General features: G+C 52.2%; 1 protein-coding gene and 1 long non-coding RNA gene across 12 annotated transcripts in view; one reads left to right on the forward strand and one right to left on the reverse strand.

Moving 5' to 3' along the window:
* Positions 1-20,090, reverse strand: part of ABR (ABR activator of RhoGEF and GTPase) — a 186,487-nt gene that overhangs the window by 26,140 nt on the left and 140,257 nt on the right. For all 6 annotated transcript variants that reach the window (XM_072779152.1, XM_072779151.1, XM_072779155.1 and 3 more), the window contains 6 exons: positions 17,082-17,204; positions 16,665-16,740; positions 16,104-16,208; positions 14,874-14,948; positions 11,873-11,970; positions 11,332-11,463 (listed from right to left, as the gene is read on the reverse strand). In XM_072779152.1, coding sequence (XP_072635253.1) covers positions 11,332-11,463; positions 11,873-11,970; positions 14,874-14,948; positions 16,104-16,208; positions 16,665-16,740; positions 17,082-17,204 — 609 coding nt within the window. The remainder of the gene's footprint in view (positions 1-11,331; positions 11,464-11,872; positions 11,971-14,873; positions 14,949-16,103; positions 16,209-16,664; positions 16,741-17,081; positions 17,205-20,090) is intronic.
* On the forward strand, positions 5,893-19,838 carry LOC140606169 (uncharacterized). 6 transcript variants are annotated; one of them, XR_012008556.1, is made up of 8 exons: positions 5,893-6,129; positions 8,181-8,383; positions 10,519-11,521; positions 16,531-18,164; positions 18,254-18,326; positions 18,438-18,639; positions 19,167-19,368; positions 19,629-19,838. It is a non-coding gene; the product is annotated as an uncharacterized lncRNA (long non-coding RNA). The 6 variants fall into 6 exon arrangements; XR_012008560.1 differs by having other exon boundaries at positions 10,519-11,244; XR_012008558.1 differs by having other exon boundaries at positions 8,181-8,238; positions 8,443-11,521.

The following is a 20,090-nucleotide window of genomic DNA, read 5'->3' on the forward strand; positions in this document are numbered from 1 at the left end:
CAATGGAATGAATTTTGTCTTCTCACCCAGCCCAGATTGGAACCCTTATTCTCTCCGCTTCTCCTCTAGCCAAATGACACTAAATCAGGTTAGGGGGTTTCTGTACAACCAGCTAGACCAAGGTCACAGACATCCTAGGGGACAGCCTGGGAGTGAGGGGGGAAGATGAGAGCCCCAACAGGCTACCTAGAGAGTTTGGGTACAGGAACTGGGAGCCTGAGAGGAGCCTAGGATTGTGTTGAGGATGAGGACCAGGAGGTCTGTCAAGATTGCTCTTTCTCAGCCCCAGAGGGAACACAGCATGGAGCAGGCCCCACAGGAGCAGAGCTGGGGGGCAAGGTGGTGGTGGAGGGCAAGGTAGGGTCTGAGGCTGGAGGGCTGAAGAAAGGAAGTTCACAGGGGTCCCCACCCAAAGACTGGCATGGGAGTCCAGGCTGAGAGAACCAGCAGGACCAGCAGTGCTCAGGAGCCCAGAGAGATCGGGGCCCTCATGCAGGCTGTGCACAAACTGGTGGGCAGGGTGGCACATCACAGGGCACTGTGAGAAAGGAAGATGGGGGATGCCTGGGTGGCTCAGCAATTGAGCGTCTGCCTTTGACTCAGGTCTGGGGATGGAGTCCCACATCAGGCTCCCTGCATGGAGCCTGCTTCTCCCTCTGCCTATGTCTCTGCCTCTATCTCTCTGTGTCTCTCATGCATAAATAAATAAAATCTTATTTAAAAAAAAAGAGAGAGAGAAAGGAAGATGGAAAACTCCCCTTAAGATTCCTGGCTCTGTAGTCCCTGCATCCCTAATGTGTGTTCCCACCTCTTTGCGTACTTATCCTAACCCATTGGAAGGGCACTGGAAGGGTACAGATCTCCAGAGGATGAGAAAGCAAGACCCATTTATGTTATTTTATCTATCCATCCATACCTACTGAATGTCTGCTATGTTCAAGGCCTGTATTAGGCCCAGGGACAGAAACACTTTGCTCAAAATCACCAAATACCAATAGCATAGAGCTGAGCCTAGATGCTATACTTTCACTTACTGACTCATTCATTCATTTGTCATTGAATAGACACCTACTCCCCATTCAAGGTGGGGAGGACCTTGAGCGGGTCCCAGTCTAACGACCACCTCTCAAAGAAGGTCACAGCAATCGGGACTCTTTTGGGCAGTTCAGGCCAGAACTCCTTGGGGCCTGGGCCCAACTCACTGACCAGCTGTGCATAGGGCTATGGGCTCGCAGCTCTGGAAGCTCAGCCCCACGGCCTGCCCCAGGTGTAGCACAGTCCTCCCATGTCCCAGGGCCTGTGCCGCTTGGCAGCACGGGTCAAAGCATGTCTTGTTCCCCACATGGCCTCCTTCTCCACTCTGCCTGGCTACCCCAGGCTGGTAGGCTCTAGGTAAGCAGGAGGAGCTGAAATAACCACAGAACTTGTCCACTGCAGAAGAACTGTCCTGTTGGTACACCCCTGGTAACCCCTAGTGATTTTCATGGTGTGGAAATGGCTGGAAAATCCACTTGAGCCTTTGGGAACATCTTGCTTATCTAAAACAAAACCAATCCAGGGACAGAGTGGGCAGAGGACACCCACCATATGTCCTTCCATTACTTCCCCATAAAACTCATGGCCAGACCAAGAGCCAGACTCCCTTGGCCTCTTTCCTACTCCTTCTCACAGAAAGGAGGTATATGGCCAGGGTCTCCCAGCACCACGTGAGTCAGAGGGGGTGGTAAGCAGAGTACCACAGGGGACCCCCAAGCCTCCTGCTGAAGACAGAACAGCCTCAGGCAGGAAGGTGTGAAAGTAGGTCAGGGTCCACTGAACCTTGCATGCCTTTCTTCTCCTCTATTATTATCCAGTTCTTTTCCCACCCAAATCTGAGCTCCAAGTGAACAGAAGAAAGCTCCTGGGAGCCAGGGAACCTGGCTGAGAGTCCTGCCTGGTCACTGGCGACTCAGGAACCACTTTTTCCCTCTGGGCTCAGTTTCCACATCTGTCAAAAACAGGAGCTTGGACCAGACAAACAGTCATCAATGGAGATTATCTATCTATCTATCTATCTATCTATCTATCTATCTATCTATCTATCTATTTTTTTAAGCAGAGGGCACTCTCTGCCTTTCTTTCCAAATGAAATCTTATGCCAAAGTCTCCCTGCTTCTCAATCAGATAAAAGCAGAGGAAGGCAGAGGCCCTGGACTGAAGCCCTTGGGGTGCTGCAAGTCCCTCCCAGCAATCCCTAAGCTCTGCAGGCAGAACCTGGAGCCCTTGAGCCTCCTTCCGGGGGAAGGTTCTCATGAGAACTGCCATCTCTCTCAACCACAGCCATTGCTCCAGCTCGCCCCAGGGTGGGGAGATGTGGAGGCCAGGGAGATTAAGGGCTTTTTAAGGAAACTTCCGGGTCAGGGTCCTAGATCTGAAACTCAAGTCTTATCTCTACTTTTCTCTCTGTTTTGGGAATGCTGCGGGCCTCTGCTTTGCTGGCTCCCTTCCCAACCTTCCCTCCCTTTGCTGGGCTACTAACACTTATCGAGTCATTCAGGCTGGTGCTTTCTGGGTCATCTTAGCTCTGAAGCCAGCACAGCTCAGGTCCTGCCTCAAGGGTAGGAGCAGGCCGTCCCCCGTCTTTCCCATGCCAGCCCGTGGGGAGCAGGCTGTGCCTGGGGGTTAGACCCTTAGCGAGTAGCGGGTGCCACCACCACTACCCCCCTGCATACCATGGCAGAGGCTTGGCTGCAGTGAGGGGCCATGGGGGGTCCGCAGCACCCGCAGTGAGGGAAGCTGGAAGAACCCACACAAGGTGCCCCCTAAAAGCATTCGCCTCAGCCCTCACTCGAGGGTGTCCCTGGCAATTCCTCTAAGTCCTTTTCTCAGAGGTTTTAAAAAAATCAAAAGTGAGACCACCCTAGGGACCAATTTTTGGATTTCTAGGAGGATGCAGTTATAGCCTCCGCCTGCAGGGAGCTTAGCCAGGTACTATTACCTCTGTAATCTCATTTAATATTCACACGAGTTGGAGAGGTCACCTGGGGCCACCTTGCTATTAGGTGGGGGAGCTGGGATCAAACCTGGCTCTTCCGCCTGAGTCTAGGAGCCCCTCCAGAGCTGGGAAGAACACACCCCTCTTTTGGTGTATTGAGAAGCTGGGTATTCTCAGACATTGAATGAGTCGGTCCCCGGGGTCCTCTCTGGATCAGCTCCTCTGCTCGACACCCACCCCGGAGAGGTGGCCCTGGGGAGTGGGCAGCCAGCCTGCCCATCAAGGTGGCATTCCCAAATGGGGCGGGAGAGCAAGAGGGAGACTTGAGCCTCCAGCTGCTTCCTATTGAATGCTTCTTCTCTCCAGAATCCACTGGGCAGAGTCTGCCTCACCAAATCAGGAACACCTGGGAGACAGAGGTGGCCGAGCAAGGGTGTGGAGAGGTTGTACAAGTGCGCGGAAGTCTTTGGGCAGCAGGGTGGCCCTCTCAAGGGATCTGACTCTGGCTTCCCCCCATCATACCTAGCCTGCTCTCCAAGTGTAACTGAGGCATCTGGACCTGTCTTGAGGAGTGAGAGCAGGTGGGGCATGGAGAAGGAACAGCTACTCTAGAGGGGGTGGGGGGTGGAGGTGGGGAGTGGGGAGGGCAATGGCTCGAGTCCCAAGGGCCCTGAGAGGAAGCAGGGAGAGGAACAGTCCTGGCACTCAACCACCCCTGTCCCCATGTGCCTCTGGGCTGGCACAGTGGTGATGACAGCGGCAAAGGAAAGAATCCCACGTGGGCTGGCTCTAAGAACAGCAGGCAGCAGAGATATGAAGCACAGGCTCTAGAAGCAGACACTTCCCCTGGTTGTGCACATCAGGCCTGGGATGGGTGCAAGGGAAGGGTGGCCTTGGTGAGGGGGGAGAAGTCTGCAAAGCCACACCCAGCACTGCCACTGCAGCCTCCTGGGGTAGAGAGCTGTCTAGGGTTGTGAGGTGCCAGGCCAGGGGTTGGGGGCTGGGGTGGTGGAATGAAAGAGAGAAGCCAGCCCCAAGGCTTTTTCACAGCTGCCTCCACCCCCCACCCCACCCCCAGTCAAAACCAGGCCATTCCCAGGATTCAGGTGCCCAGCTGTGGTCAGTGTGGCTTAAAGGACATTGGGAGGTGTTAAGGACCCACGTGAATGCCCTTCTGTCATCCCACCCAGGGAGGGAGCCGGCACCTCCTGGTACCAGCCCATGAAGAACTAGAGTGGCAAGAACTAAAAGCGTTTTTGGGTCAACCAGACCAATGCCCCAAAGCCCAGGCTCCCAGAACAATAAAACTGGCATGCTGACCCTTCAAGCAGGGTCAAACAGGGAAAACAGACCCTTCGGTGGCTGGAGAGAGGGATTTGGGGTGGGGGAGCCCCTGACTCCCGCCCTAGCAGGCTCCTGACCCATGCTTACTCTGAATTTCCTCCTGCTCTGCAGAGTAATTGAAACCAGAAACAACTCTAGGCTGACAATGGCCCCTTGTTCCCAGCTCCTCGCTCACTCTGCACTCCAGGCCTGACTACACCATGCCAAGCTGAGAGCAGTATCAAGGGGGAAGAGCCCAGAGCTGTTTGACCCAAGGTGAAGGCAGGGCTGGCAGGTGGTGAGCACCCTAACCTTGACCTTCAGTCTACTCTGAGGTCAGTTCATCGAAGCTGGATCTGACTTCATCAATGTAAGAAAACAGATGTGGCCTCAGCCAGCCTATGGCCTGTACACAGGGGGCCACTGGTAAGTGATGGCCTGGGTTGGGGGGCACTGCTCCAGGACCTGGAGTCCTTGCAGGAAGGTAGAGGACAGTGTACCTGGACATGCCAGTTTGGGCAAAGGACTGTCATCATTAGATGAGTATGACTCTGTGCCAGCCCCTGACAAGGGCTTCAATGGACTTTCACATTCAAGTCTCATTAGGACACATTTTATGGGTGAGTAAACAGGCTCCGAAAGTAAAGTAACTTACTCTATTCTCCCAACTAATGAAGAAGGAAAGGGGGACTGACCCCCAAATCTGTTTTGACTTCAAAGGCCCATCAACACTGATCAATTGAAATTCTGTCTTCTTTACTATATGGTGAGGTCATTCTTCATATCTGCAGCATAGTGCCTGACACTTAGAGGGCGCTCAGCACGTAGAAATGCATGGATAAGCTGGTGATGGCACAAATATACATGTCATAGCTCTGACTCTTTTAGGTATATTTTGTCTTTTCAACCTCACAACACAAGCTGGTGATGAAGGAAGAGTGGGAATAATTATCCCCATTTAAGAGATGAAGAAACTGAGGCCCCCAGGGATCAAATGACCCAAATGGTGATCTTCTGAGCCTCAGAATCAGGGTAACTCCCTTCACACTCGATACATATAAACCAGGACCAAGGGGAGGGCAGACGAGATCTGAGGAAATGAGGTCAAGGAGACAAGGATGCCTAACTCTGGGGTGAGAAAGCCAGGAGGCAACGAAATCTCCATCCTCAAAGACCAGGCTCCTTTTCTCACTTAAAAGGAAGAAAGTCGGGCAGCCCCAGTGGCGCAGCGGTTTGGCGCCGCCTGCAGCCTGGGGTGTGATCCTGGAGACCTGGGATGGAGTCCCACATCGGGCTCCCTGCATGGAGCCTGCTTCTCCCTCTCCCTCTGCCTGTGTCTCTGCCTCTCTCTCTCTGTGTCTATGAATAAATAAATAAAATTAAAAAAAAAAAGGAAGAAAGTCTAAGGTGAAAACAACCAAAATGTCCACTTGTGCATGACTGGATCAACGAAAGGTGGTCTACGCACACAATGTCTCTCAGCCTTAAGGAAGGGATTCTGACACGTGCTACAGCACAGATGAACCTCGAAGACATTACACTAAGTGAAGTCACAAAAGGACAGGTATTGTAGAATTCTACTTCCATGAGTTCCCTGGAATAGTCAAAATCATAGAAAGTTGAATGGTGGCTGCCTGGGGAGTGCCAGCCAGATGCTCCTGGAGAGTTACCGTTTAATGGGTATGGTCAGTTGGGACAAGAAAGTTCTAGAAAAAAAAAAAGAAGGAAAGAAAGCTCTGGAGATGCATGGTGGTGATGGTGGCACAACAATGTGAATGTACTTAACGCCTCTGATGGTACACCTAAAAATTATTAAAATGATGTATTTTATGGTATGTATATTTTACCACAATGAACAAAAAGAGTAATAGTCTAGATATCATCAGATTTGCCAGTCTGAGCTCTGTACCCTAGTCCTGAAGGCAGGGGACTGGCCTTCATGACCTCCTCCTGAGCATCATTTATAATAGCTCTGTACTCTCAACAAGCTTTTATGAGGCCAGGTTAAGGTCATTATAGAAACTACCTGTTTCCCCTTCAGACATGGGCTCTAAGCTTCAAAAGGGAAGAGGATGGAGGCAAGGCATCCCATCAAGCCTGAACTTTTCAAGTGTGGGTGAAGGGCACCGGGAGGGTTGGAGCTTCCTTCCTGGACTGGGACCTGCCCTTTCCCACATCAAGGTCTTGAGTGAAGCTGCCTCCTACTCTGGGATGTGTGCTTTGGCGGGGGTGGGGGTGGGGGTGGGGGAGTGGTTGTGCAGAGCCAAGGGTGGGGGCTGTCGCCAGGCTTGTGGCCAAACTAGGGAATGGCAGAGAGCAGGGGCATGGGAGGGCTCCTCTGGCTTAGGTATCTTCTGGGTCTCAGACTCCTCTTCAGTCCATAGTCAGTGGCAGGAACCGAGCTGTGAGGTCCTCCGGGAGAACTCGCCCCCTCTAGCCCAGCCAGTCAACCAGGGCTAGGCCCTGGGAATATGCTAATCAGGCAGCAGCCAGGTCCCAGTTGGGGATGGTGCATCTGGAGTCTGGAGCAGCAGGGTTGGAAATAGACTGGGATAAATATATGGGAGTCCTCTGGGGCCAGGGAGCCAAGGCAGACAAAGAGGGGCCTCCTAGCTGGGAGGTTCCTGGGCCAGGCAGAGGCAAGGAGGAGGAGGCGGGCAGTGGGGGTGGCCTGGATGGAGAATCTGCAGATACTAGCTGCTTGGGGGAGGAAGGGGGATGACCAAGGGAGGACTCCTGAGCCTAGAAGAGGAGAAACGCACCCAGCTGCATGGGAGGGAGCCCCACGAGATTTGTAATGACAAAAGGCAGACTGTTGAGGGTCACGGGCTGATATTCAAGTCTACTCCCATCCCATCTAGGGGCATTTTCTTTCCTTTCATTCCTTTCCCCAGCAGCCCAAAACAAGCATGACAGATGTGGGGCTGAGCTCCTGAATTTAGAACCCTTGGTTCAACCACTGTGGTATGTCACTCATCTTTTCTGGTCTCAGTTCCTTTTCACCCCAAAACAGAATTCAACTAAATGCACTCTAGGAGCCTTTTGGCCTAAAACCCTACTGATCCTCTTCTTTCATTCATTCCTTCAACCTCCCTCTTGTGTGACTCACAATGGCTCCTGCTCAGGGCAGGCAGGCTCCTTAATTTCCTGGGACACCCTCTGCACATTCCCATCTCCCTGCGTGGCCATGAAGGCCCTTTCTCCAGAATGCCCACCCTGCTCCTTTCTGCTGATCCAGAGCCTGCCCACCTTGCTAGAATAACACACAGCCTTAAAATGGCAATTAATGTGCTGGCCATTATGTACAATGATTTTTATGAGGTATAAGAAGTACTTTTGACAATATAACAAAAAAGGTCATTAAAAAAAAACAACACATAGCCCTAGAAAAAAAGAGAGGCTTATGGTAATATTACGTGAAAATAGAAAGAATACAAAATACACACAGTGACTAAAACTATATAAAATTTCTATGCCCGAGGAAGGGAAAAGGCACAAAATCAAACGGCTGCTTTGGAGGAGTGGGAGTAGGGATGGTTTGTGATTATGTTTCAAGTCTCTGTACTATAATTGCCATTTGCCTTCTAATATAAACATTGCATTTGGAATGAAAAAAACACAATGCTCTCTGATCCCTCTCCTTCCATTTTCTCCCTGGAGCTTCTGAAACTCCAGCCCACGATGATCTTGCCTTCTTTGAATTCCTGCTGCACACTTTTCCATCTTATTCTGTAGGAACAATGGCAGATGGGAGGGCAGGGCCTGGGTCTGCTTCCAGTCCTGGTTCCCTCCCCTCGGGGTACTTGGCCTTGGACAGGTTAGTCACCATTTTGGTGCCTCAGCTTTTTTTTTTAATCTAATCATGTTTTTTTCCCTCCACCAGAGGTATATGAAGACCCCTGAGATGATGGCTGTAAGCAGCAGCCCATGCTGGGCTCCCAGTAAGTTCTCAGGCACTGTCATCAAGACTGGCATCTTGTGCTCTCTACTGGCTTGGCATGTCTTGACACATTTGTCTCATCTTGAAGCCAGGCCCCTATGGCCCTTGGAATGGCTAGCCTGTGCTAGGTGCAATGCAGGGGGATGGTGAGTCTCTCTCCCGTGGCTCATTCCCATGCATGTGTGCTCGTTCTGCTTCCCTCCAGGTGCACCAGGCAGTGAGGATCCCCCGCCAAGATAAGAGGACCCCAGATTAAAGAAGAAGGCTTAAGCTCACTTATACAGTGAACGGGGATACGAGGGTGGGACAGCAGCCTGACTCCTCCTCCAGGCCGCTAGCCATGCCAGTGCCTTGTGCTGGGGCTGAGAGACTCCCTGATGGAGGCCCAGGGCATAAGGACACAACACAGAGGAGAGCGCATAGCTGCCCTGCACATGGCCAGCAGAGGCAGTGGGCCTCCGTGTCCTTGTGAGGAGGACATGCTTGTCACTTCCCTTACGGAGCTGCTGCGAGGATCAGAGATGTTTGGGAATGTGCCTCCTGGGGCACAAGTGCCACACACACATGTCGCTGCTTAGGGCTGCCATTTGCCTGTCACTAAATGCTGTCCCCCATCCCCCTAGTTTGCCACTCAGGATTCCTGGTCCCCATTGATGCATCAGGCAAAGCCAGAAAGAGATTCATTCTGGGGCAAACACGCAGAGCTCAGGAAATGGGGTCCCTTGCTCTTCTCTGGACAGGCTGAGGGAGAAGCGCCTTAGAAAGAAGGCGGAAGAAGGGGTGGCCCTGTTCCCCCAGCCTCTCCTTCAGGCCACCTGAACATCAGTGAAGACAGCCTCTAATGTAAAGCCACCTTTAGCTTTACCCTCGGTGCCTGCTGAAGGGGAGCAGAACCCAGTGCCAGAGGCTGGTGCCAAGTCTCTTCCTTGGACACGTGGCTGAAAGGGAGGTGGGAGCAAGCTGTGGGAACAGACTGTTCTGCAGTTCAGTGGGGCCTGGCCACATGGGAATGGCTTAGTGCAGGCTTTCCACCCAGCATGGTCATCCTTAGGGGGCTCTGAGGGGTGTCGCAGGGCAAGCGGACTTCACGGGGCATGGTGTACCCCTTGTGGGACAGCCTATCCCCCTCCCTGACCCGCGGGAAGGTGGGCGAGATGGCTCCATAGCTGAGGGCCCAGGGCCGCGTGGGGGCTGCATCCTGAGGAGGTGAGGCCTAGACACTTCGAGTCCTCCACTGAACTCGGGCTCCAGGCTGGCTACTCACAGGCCCAGGTCAGCTGGCAGCAGGAAGGTTTGTGTTTCTCTTAATATCAATTCCCAGGCATTTAACATTCCTCGAAGCTTAAACACAGAAACATTTTCCTTACCAGACTGGCTTGCTGCTCTGCCAAACATAACCTGGCGACCTCCCCTTCCCCCAAAGCCTCCATCTGCTCCTGTCGCCAAGATGTAATGATTTATGGTGCGTTTTTCCTGAGGCTTATGTGGCTGACAGGAACAAGGAGGAGGGAAGGAAAAGGACTTGGAAGTCCAGGTGGAGACAGTGCCATGGGGCCCTGGCATCTGGATTCTGGCAGGGGAGGGGGTCGGGGCCCATGGTGCTCACTGAAATGGCTGCCCCAGCCTCTTTAATTCTTCCATTTCGTGGCCACCAATGGCTCAGGAAGCACGGCAGCCGCTCATGTTTCTTGGCTGGATATCTCCTGGAGCTAGGCAGACAGAACCTTTTCCCCGCCTGTCCCTCTGGCCAGCCCAGGGCTGTGGAGACAGAGCTCCCACCCATTATCCCTGCAGAAAGCAGGTTCCCAAGACTGATTTACAAACCTCTCTCTGATCTAAGTGACGGAGAACTGGCTTATGGTTGCCTGGCAACACTGTCTCCCTGGCGACAGTGCTCAAGGGCTGGTCCCACAGCATCAGGAAGGGCCATGCACAGGAACACTCTGGGGGTGAGGGGGGTGGGAGGAGACAGGAGGCAGATGGCTGGGCCCCCACTGAATGGTGCCATTCCCCTAGTCAAACATTCAGGTGAAACAGGTAGGGAGGGGAGGAGGCCCACCTGGGTCCCTAAGGGTGCTACCACCAAGAAGACCCAGCCAAAGGCCAGACACCAGACTCTGCAATCTCCACAGGGCCTCAGACAACAAACACTTCCTTCAAAAAGCATTGCTCAGCTCCCTTGACCCCTCCAGATCACATCTGGGCGATTGTTAAGAAGCTCAGAGCACCAAACACCCATGGGCTCAGTCCCAGGGCCGGTTACTGTTTTCCTTGATTTCAGGGTCACAGAATCCACCCCAATGAGGCCACCTATGTCCTAAACCTGAGACCACACAAGGTGCCAGATGGAGTATGGATGGCTCCATGCTGAATGTCATCCTCCCAAACCTACATCCTCCTGATAGGTAAATGAATAGTAGCCATCTTCAAAACTGGCAGAATGTTCCAGAGACATAGGCTGCAAATGAGGGCCCCAAGAAATACAGCTGAGGCACAAATACTCTTAACCTGACTCAGGACCTGGTTCTACCAATACCCAGAGAACCCATCTTAAGTCAATCAACTGGCGTGGATAAGGCTCAGCCACCCTAGCAGCAAGTCAGAGACCAGCCCTCAGCAAGCCAGCAGGATTCTAAGCCCTTCTACTTCAGTGGCAAATGCTCAGGGCCCCACGCCTCCTATGCCAGACATTGCTAATCGAACACAGCATTCACGGACACAGCTTCAGAATTCTTCTTAACACAGTGTTCCCAGGAAGAGCCATCAATAGACTATAGAATTGGGAAGTGAAAGCAAAGATGGCTGCTATCCCCTGAGTCCATTGTGCAGGAGTGAGCATGATGCACCTGAACCAGCCTTGGAAGCCTGAGGAAGCAGGCACACATGGGTTTCTGGAGCTAGAATAAGACACCATCTCAGCAGGGGAGAACCACCGCCTTGGGAAATTTTCTCAAACCAGTTTTGAACTCAAGTCACAAAAGACCAAGCACCTTAACCAAGAAGGCAAGTGAGAAAGACTCTTTCCCAGAAGGCACCACCTCCTGGCAGATCCCAGAAGCCTGCCTTGATGCCCTAGCTGCATCTGGACCCTCACCTGGATCTGTCCTTTGCCCATGATCTTGTCCACGATCTCATTGTTGTCCTTGTTGACCTTGGTCTTGTCATAACACTTCTCATAGCACAGGATCCTCAGGGACTGGGAGCCCTCCAGCTCAATCTCAAACTCCTGGGGAAAGACAGTACAACAATGCTGAACCTCCAAAGCCAAGACACATAGCTTCCTGGCAAGTGTGGGCCCCAACTTTGCATGGGTTAGAAGGGGGTGAGGAAGGCCCATGAGGAGCACATCATAAGGCATGGAGGAACCTCCTCCCTCTCTGGAGCTCCAGAGGCCTCCAAATTGCTGATGAAGTGGAATCTGGGCCTGAGCTGAAAACCCCAAGTCTAGACGTAAACACAATACCAGACACTTAAATGAGCGGGGAGTGGAGGGCAGGGGGTTGGGGAGACAGAATTCACCCAGCCAGCAGGCTTGGCCACCCCCAGTCAACAGGAAGCGAGCACCAGGAGTGGGGCAGGTATACTTGGTGACAAGCTCAGGGGTCCCTAGGAGGATGCCAGCCACCTCCACTCACCTCATCCCACTTGGGCTCTGTCGTGTCCCGGAACACCCTGGTTTTGGCTTTGCTGACAAAATAGCCAAAGGAATCCACTTCCAGGGTACAGTACAGGTCTGCAGCGGGGACAGGCAGAGACACACATGGAGTGAGGCCCCTGGATCAGGACCTCAGGATGGAAAGGGGAATAAAGGCTTCTGTCCCCCGCAACATCCCTGTAGGACAGCCCTCCACGTTCTGGCTCCTTCCCACTTCTCCGCCCTCTTCTTAGCTGGCTCCACCCTTCTCCGCCTCATTCCACCCTCCAGCTACACTGGCGTCCTCCCTCTGACCTACCCAGCTGCTCTCACCTGAGGGCCCTGACACCTTCAGTCCCTTCATCCCTCATCCCCACTTGGCTGAAGCTTTAGGCCAAGGTTTTCACTGGCCATGCTGGCTAAAAAAGTCCTTTCTCCCCCTTTCCTTCTCCCACCTATCCCAGGTTCCTCAACAGGACATCTGGCATTTGAGGTGGAAGTCTCTGGAGGGCATTTGGCCTCTGGGTGCTGAAAATCTGGAGGAAACCCCACTCACTGTGACAACCAAAAATACCCCCCACATTCCAAAAGCTTGGTTTGTTGTTTTCTTCATTGTACTTGACTTTAACTCAAGTTATCTTTTCCGCCTGTCTGTCTCCCCTTACTACACCACAACACCACACAGGCAGAAGCCTTGTCTTCCCAGCCCCCGGTGTGCCCCTGGCTCACACAGAGCCAGCACACAGTAGGCACCACCGCCCATGTGCTTCAGGTAACAAAGTGGTGGAGGGCTGGGGAGGAGGAAGGGAAGCCTGCCCTAGTGGCTCTACCTTGAACCATGGCCTTTAAGGCTGAAAATCTCCCCTCTACTCTCAGACCCAGGTGACACAGCCACAGCCAAACACTAGGTTTGGGTGGTCACCCTAGGCCCTCTGCAAAGCCAAACACTCCCTCTGGGGCTAAGACCCTGACACCTGTCCCTCTCCATGGGAGCTGCCACAGATGTATCCCCATAGAAGGGTGCACTGGAGGTGCGTTTATTCAAGCCAACCCTCTGCAGTGTGGATCAAGAGGCAGAGGTCAGAGGATGGACATACATGCTCCTCCTGGGCCCCCATTAAAGGGCTTTCCTCAGAAGTGAGAATGGATGGAGCCGCCCCCGAGTTGTCTCTGCCTGGGTATGACGCAGACCAGATATAGCTGGGCATCAGAGCACACCGGGAAATGTGGGCACGGATTAACAGGTGAACAACACCAGAGGCCTTCAGCACCCCAGAGCAGGTCTGGGTGGCTGAGAGATGGAGGGAATGAGTGCCATCCCCATTTACTGATTTTCATGTGAGTGAACACTGTCAGGGGTCAAGGGAACATTCACAGAACAGAAGGGAGGTCTTTGAGTCTGACTGACTGGGTTCAAATCCTAGCTCTGCACAAATCACTGAACCTCTCTGCCTTAGCACTTTCATCTATAAAACAGAACTAACAATGGTGCCTATACCCCAGGCCCGACTGTGGAGATGGCAATGAACATATCAGGACAAAGAGCCATGGTTGAAGATTCATGGGGCCTAACCCTACTGAGTCAGAGTGAACATGTAAGTGGCTCAGGAGGCCAGTCGAAGGAGGTGAGGACACCCTGGAGGTCAGGAGAGATTCTGTAACAGCTCACCTCATGTCTAACCACCCTGTCTCAGTTTGGGAGGTAAAACATCTGCTCTGGGAGAGTGGGCCACTGCACCCCAATGGCCATGCTCCCTGAGGCTCATCCTGGCAAACAGGTGAGGCATCTGGGCACAATGGGCCACAGACTCAGGTGTGCGGAACAGCCCTACAGAACTCACTAACCAGGAATACTCCTGGGCAGTGCCTCCTAGAAGGGGGTTTTGTGTGTCTGGGGAGGGTCCAGGAGGCTGCCACATGTGTACCAGCAGCACAGGCTGAGTGGTGAGTGCGGTGGTCCTGGCCATCCTGACAGAATGCTGCTCTAAAGTGAAAAGTATGGGCTTTGGTAAGTGGGGATGATATCAGGGACCTCGGAGTGATGTCAGGAGGATGAGAGCATAAAATGCACTTGAAAAGCCTTCAGAACATGCCAAGGCATCGTCCAGACGCTGGCCATGTTTGCATTTTCTCCAGCCCTCCAAGGTACCCAGGCACACACCAGTAAGGTACCGCATGAACTTCACCATCAATGTTTATCAAATGCCTGCTTGCGAGCCAACACCTTGCTTTCTGTGCAGTGGACTGTAGGTAGAGCGGCCCAGGGCAGACCTCACCCCCCAGAGGCAGAGAGAAGGGGGTGGGAAGGGGCAGGAGGAGAGGACAGGAGTTAGGAGCCCTGGGTTTGTGATCTTCTGCAATGTTCAGTCCCTTTGTGACAGTTTTCTCATCTGGCAAACGGTAAGAAACTATTAGCTGTCTAACTGACTCATAAATTCTTATGCGGGAACATTAGGTAAAAAAGTGTGACTATATCTTGTTAAACACTAAGAACTGCAAAGATTTGGGAGATGGTGATGAAGGGGAAAGAAAAAGGGATGTGTGTGGCAGTGTGCTGGCAATGCACATATTCGGTCATATCTAAGCCTGTTCTTAGGTCAGTATTAACAAGTGTGTTTGCCTTTTACGGAGAAAGAAGCTGAGGCCCCGAGAGGTTAAGAGACATGCCTTAACCTCTTAAGGGGGTCACAGAGCATGTTCCCCACATCTGCCGGGGACGAGTGCAGGATTTCAGACACCCAAGAGTTGGAGAGGGCTTAGGGAAGAGCAGACCTTGGAGACACAAAGCAGAAATGATCCTCCTGCCAAGAGGAGCCGGTTCCTGACCGTTGGGGGAATGCCTACCCACATGTCAGGGTGGCTGTCAGGGCCCCAGCCTGGGGCCTACCAGAGAGTTGGTAGGCGGTGGGAGGCCCCATGCAAGGGGTCCATGGAGACTTCCTGTGAAAGGATGAACACTGGCTCCCCACTCTTCCTAGGGCTGGGGGTCAGGGGGTACTTACTGGCTGACTGCTTAAACCCCTTGGCAGAGTGGACGATGACATGGAGGAAGCCATAGAGTCCTGGAGACTCATCGTCTGTAAGAGAAGAAAGCCCCTGGGGTAAGGGTTGGTGAGAGGGCGGGTTTCAGCCCCTTCTCACCCCAGCTCATAGGAAGGCCAAAAGGGTGGGAGACACAGTCTGAGTCTTGGTCTCACAGCACCACCTGGTGGCTGGAGTTTCCAGAGTCCACTGCTTCCTGGAAAGTGAGCTGGTATCCCTTTTCCCTCACTTGGCCTGGAAGGCCAGTCCACACCTTCCCTGCTGGGCCAGGCGTTTCTTAGAATTTTTTTTTAAAGATTTTTATTTATTTATTAATTAAAATGAGAGATACAGAGGGGGGGGGGGAGGGAGAGAGAGGCAGAGACACAGGCAGAGGGAGAAGGAGGCTCCATGCAGGGAGCCTGACGTGGGACTTGTCAAGCTGTAACAAGCCGATACAGGGTCTCCAGGATCAGGCCCTGGGCTGAAGGCGGCACTAAACTGCTGAGCCACTGGGGCTGCCTTGGGCCAGGGGTTTCACACAATTTCATACCCCATACCAGGGCTACTTTTCCTCCCACCCTGGAATCCTGCCTATCCCCTGGCTGTCCTCCTCAGTGCAGCCTTTCAAAGTAAAAATTAACCAATATAAGTCTGGCTTCTCTTGGGACAGGGGCAGATAATCCCCACATAGGGAGGAGAGCCTGCCTTCAAAACCCCTTCCCAGCACCCATGAGCAACCAGGTTCCACCTATTCTGGACCCATCCTAATGACAGCTCTCCCCTGCTCAATAACATCCTATAGTCTCCTCGGCTTGAACATACTCCCTGGCTTGGCATTCCAAGACCTGGTCCCTGGAAACTTCTGGCCTTATTTCTCATATGCTAATCCACCTACCCTTTCTCCCCTCCACCACCCCACATCCCATGCTTCAGTCGTTTGCTTACATTGTCTGACTACCTCACAAACATATTAGCAACATGATTCCAGTGCATGAAGGTGTCCGATTCTTCTCTCAAGCCAGAGAGGGCCAAGGAGGAGTTGGGACTATCTGGAAACCCAGCAGAGAACAACCCCTATTCAAGCTCTCTGTGTACCTGGCCAGTGAGTTGTTACACCCCTGTGTCTGGCTAGGTCCTTGTAGGAGGCTCCAGGAATGCCCCAGGGGCTTAGACCTGCTGATGAGGCAACCTTAGGTTCCAAATCTTACCGTCTTTATTGCTGGTGACAGGAATGTTGTGTACAGTCCTAAGTTTGAAACAGGATCCCGTGAGCACCTGGAGCTCCACGGAGCTCAGGACAAAGGCCTGGAGATCTGTAGGAGAAGCCAAGCAAGGAAGATGTCATCACAGGGCCACTAGGACCTGCTGTTCTGCTCTGGGGGCTACCGCAGGAAAGAAGCATAGGTCTAGAGGCAGAGTTGGTCACTGGAAGGGAGGGAAAGACTTGTAGGGACATGGGGACAGTGATAGGTTCTGTTAGAGGGCAAAGAATGGGAGAGTCTAACTGAAAAGGCTCGAGACTGTGTGTGAGTGACAGTGGGAACAAGAAAAAGAGACAAGCCTGGGCTCCAGGCCCAGTCCTGTCACTAATTCATTTCGTGCCTTAAGCAAATCACCTCAATTCTTTGGCCTTAGGTGAACAGTAACATCAATTAAGTGCCACCTGCCCTGGCACCTCATGGGGTGACTGTGAGGGCCACAGAGGAGACTATGGAAACGCAAGAGGCCGCTCTTGTCACAGATAAGCGTGAAGTGGGGTGGGACTTTACCCTTCTTCTGTAGCTTCTGAATGGCTTCTCTCCACTCCGACCTCTCATAGTCCGAGGACAGTAGGAACAAGTAGCTCTGAAGACAGATGAGAATTCAGCGGGGTGACCACATGGCCAAGCACATTCCCGGCTCCTTCTCACCCAGGCACTTGAGGCTTGGCCCAGGGGGCAGCTGGGAGGAGAGCCCCCAGTCTGGAAGCCCAGCGACAGGAGTGGCAGTGCCAGCGATGGCCAGCAGGGGGCACTGGCTCCTCACCAGCCGGGGGAGGGAGTCCAGGGGCAGGAGCTGTGGCAACATCCTTGGGAATTGGGCCTGAGTCCCTGATTCCCACAGGTCATAGATAGGAGCCCTAGAGAACAGGCAGCCCTGGACTGAGGAAGGGGGCCACCTTGGTCCCATCACCACCCCTCCCTCACCTTTCCATTCCGATTGTGGATCCGAAATGGGATCGTGGGGGAGTTGAGCAGCAACAAGAACTCATTCTCGAACATCTTCTTTTTCAGGCGCTCAATGGCCCGGCTCTGTCCTTTGTTGGCTTTCTGTGGGGACCAGAGGGCACAGATGGTTTCCCTCACACACTTCACTCCTCACTTGGCAGCTCTATGCACAGCACTTCCTTGGGCACTAATCGTGTCTTTTCCTTTGTTTATATTTTATGATGCTTTGTTATCTTGGGGGTGCCTAGTTGGCCAGGGAGAAAACTACCCCTCCTAGGGCAAGCTGATCCCTAAGATAGTAAAGGACCTCTCTGTGTACATACCTCCATGGATAAACCATCCAGGCCTGGGTTCATACCCCCAAACACCTCCTCTACCTACCCCCAATTCACTGACCCAATATTCCTCTGTCCTAAATAACCCAGGGCCAGGTAGCAGACAGCTAGGGACCACCCCAGAGCCCAGACCCTACTGAGTTTTCAAACCCCTAGTCCTAAGCAGTTGCCTCTGCCTGCTTTACTTTCCTATGGCAGACACAATACAGGCTCTGGGCTGGGTTCTCCCCCTGTGTCTTTGGCATCCTGCCCAAAACTGGTGCTTCCCCTGTGGCCCTGAGTGGGATGATGCGCCCCTTCCTCTTGGTAACTGTGAGAAATAAGAATCCTCTTGTAGTGCCACTAGCCTAACCACGTCATCACTCAGTCACCTCAATAAATCACTGGTGACTGGGTACCATCAAAATACCCTGCTTAAAAACCTCAGATGCCATTCAGCAAAACCCTAACTGCTGGCCTGGCACATGGGGCCTCTGTGCCCAGCCAAATACCCTACCATGCCCCACCCTGTATGTTCCACCTCAGCCGCACAGTATTATTCCTTGTTCATTTTTTTTTTTTAAAGATTTTTATTTCTTTGACACACAGAAAGAGCGAGCGAGCGAGCACAAGCAGGCGGAGCGGGAGAACCAGGCTCCAGCAGGGAGCCTGATGCGGGGCTCAATCCCAGAACCCTGGGATCATGACCTGAGCTAAAGGCAGACACTTAATCGAATGAGCCAAACAGGTGCCCCTATTTCTTGTTCTTTAATAAGCCCTTATGTCTCAGCCCAATTTTTCAACTTTACATTTTATGAAGGATCCCTTCCCTTTTAGTAACTGTTATGAGGCTTCAAGTTTCTGTTCCAGCATCAACTTCTGCAGACACTTAATCGAATGAGCCAAACAGGTGCCCCTATTTCTTGTTCTTTAATAAGCCCTTATGTCTCAGCCCAATTTTTCAACTTTACATTTTATGAAGGATCCCTTCCCTTTTATTTTTTTTTCCCTTCCCTTTTAGTAACTGTTATGAGGCTTCAAGTTTCTGTTCCAGCATCAACTTCAAGTTCCTCAGTTAGAATTCATCTCTACGGACTTGCTTTACCCACTAGACTGGCAACAATGGTAACAACTGCTCACAGCCAGTGTTATGACAGCGTAGGAGGGGACAGTGACTCTCACACTGCTGGTGGGGTACACAATGGACTGCAATCTTCCCAGAGGTAAATCTGGCAATTAGAGCAAGCCCTCTGCCCCAGCCATCCCCTTGTAAGGAAGCTACCAGAGAGGAATAGGAATACAGTCAGGTTTACTGTAGTCTTGCCTATTAAAAGAACCAGAAACAATCTAAGTATCTCATACATCATTGCACAGTTAAGCAACAGAATAGGATGCAGCTGTTAGAACCTGACAGATCCAGAGAGCTCTATAATGCACAAAAATAAAGCAAAAAGCTCAAGTTGCAAAATGGCACATACAGTCTAGTCTCATTAAAAACAAAAAACAAAAAACAAAAACCATACACACCAGCATAAGCACAGAAGAGTCGAGAAGAATACATATCAAACTGTTAACAACGGGGGGTGGGTGATAATCTGTTACACTCTGTGTGCTTCAGTATTGTATTTCTTGCTATAACAAGCCAGTGTTATGTGGTGATGAGAACAAAAATAAGTTTTCAAAAAGTATTATTAAAAGAATAAATCACTGCTTCTCCTGTGACTCAGAGAACAACAATGTGCCTCCCCAGGGACTCTCCTCACATCGTGTCACATGCTGAGGTCAGTAACGGGCAAGACAAGGAGCTCCGTGAGGTGTCTGGCACACCCCTGCAGCGAGCAACCAGTGGAGTTCAGGAAGTGTTGATTCGACTGAGCAGAAGGCCATGTCTGCACACCTGGGGCAGGAGGGAGGAGACAAAGTCCACCAGCGACCAGGACTGGGAGAAACAGGCATGCAGGATGCCCTGGGTGGGGCTGGTAGGCAGTGCTGGCTGGGGAAACAGGCTCCACTGAGGCAGGGTGAGGCTTGGCCAGTCAGGAGGAGGACACCTGTGCCCCTCTGAGCAGATGTGCCCCCAGTGAGACCCTCAGTCCTAGGTCATCCCTTTGCCCCAGACCCCCCTGGGGTCATCACTGTGGTCTTCCTCTCCTTCAAAGAGGGATGTCAAAGCTGAAAGGAATCTTTTTTTTTTTTTTTTTTTTGCTGAAAGGATTCTTAGAAGCCACCTGGTCAGGGGACGCCTGGGTGGCTCAGAGGTTGAGCATCTGTCTTTGGCTCAGGGCATGATCCTGGAGTCCCAGGATCGAGTCCCACATTGGGATCCCTGCAGGGAGCCTGCTTCTCTCTTTGCCTAGGTCTCTGCCTCTCTCTCTCTGTGTCTCTCATGAATAAATAAATAAAATCTTAAAAAAAAAAAAAAGCCACCTGGTCATGGATTCCTCAACAACTATTTATGAAGCACCTACTACGTGCTAAGTCCTAGGGACATAGAGCTGAAGAAAGCGCCCTCACTAGAGTTCAAATTCAAGGGTGGGGAGAGAAAGTGGCCTATGAAACTGCAATTTGTGACCTATAAAGCAAATGGAAGAGGCAGACTGCAGGGTGTACTGGAAAGCAGAGTGTCCAACCCAGACTATGGTGGGTGCACAGCAAGGAAGGCTCCCTGAAAGGT

This window comes from Canis lupus, chromosome 16, assembly GCF_048164855.1.
Source record: "Canis lupus baileyi chromosome 16, mCanLup2.hap1, whole genome shotgun sequence".
Lineage (NCBI taxonomy): Eukaryota > Metazoa > Chordata > Mammalia > Carnivora > Canidae > Canis > Canis lupus.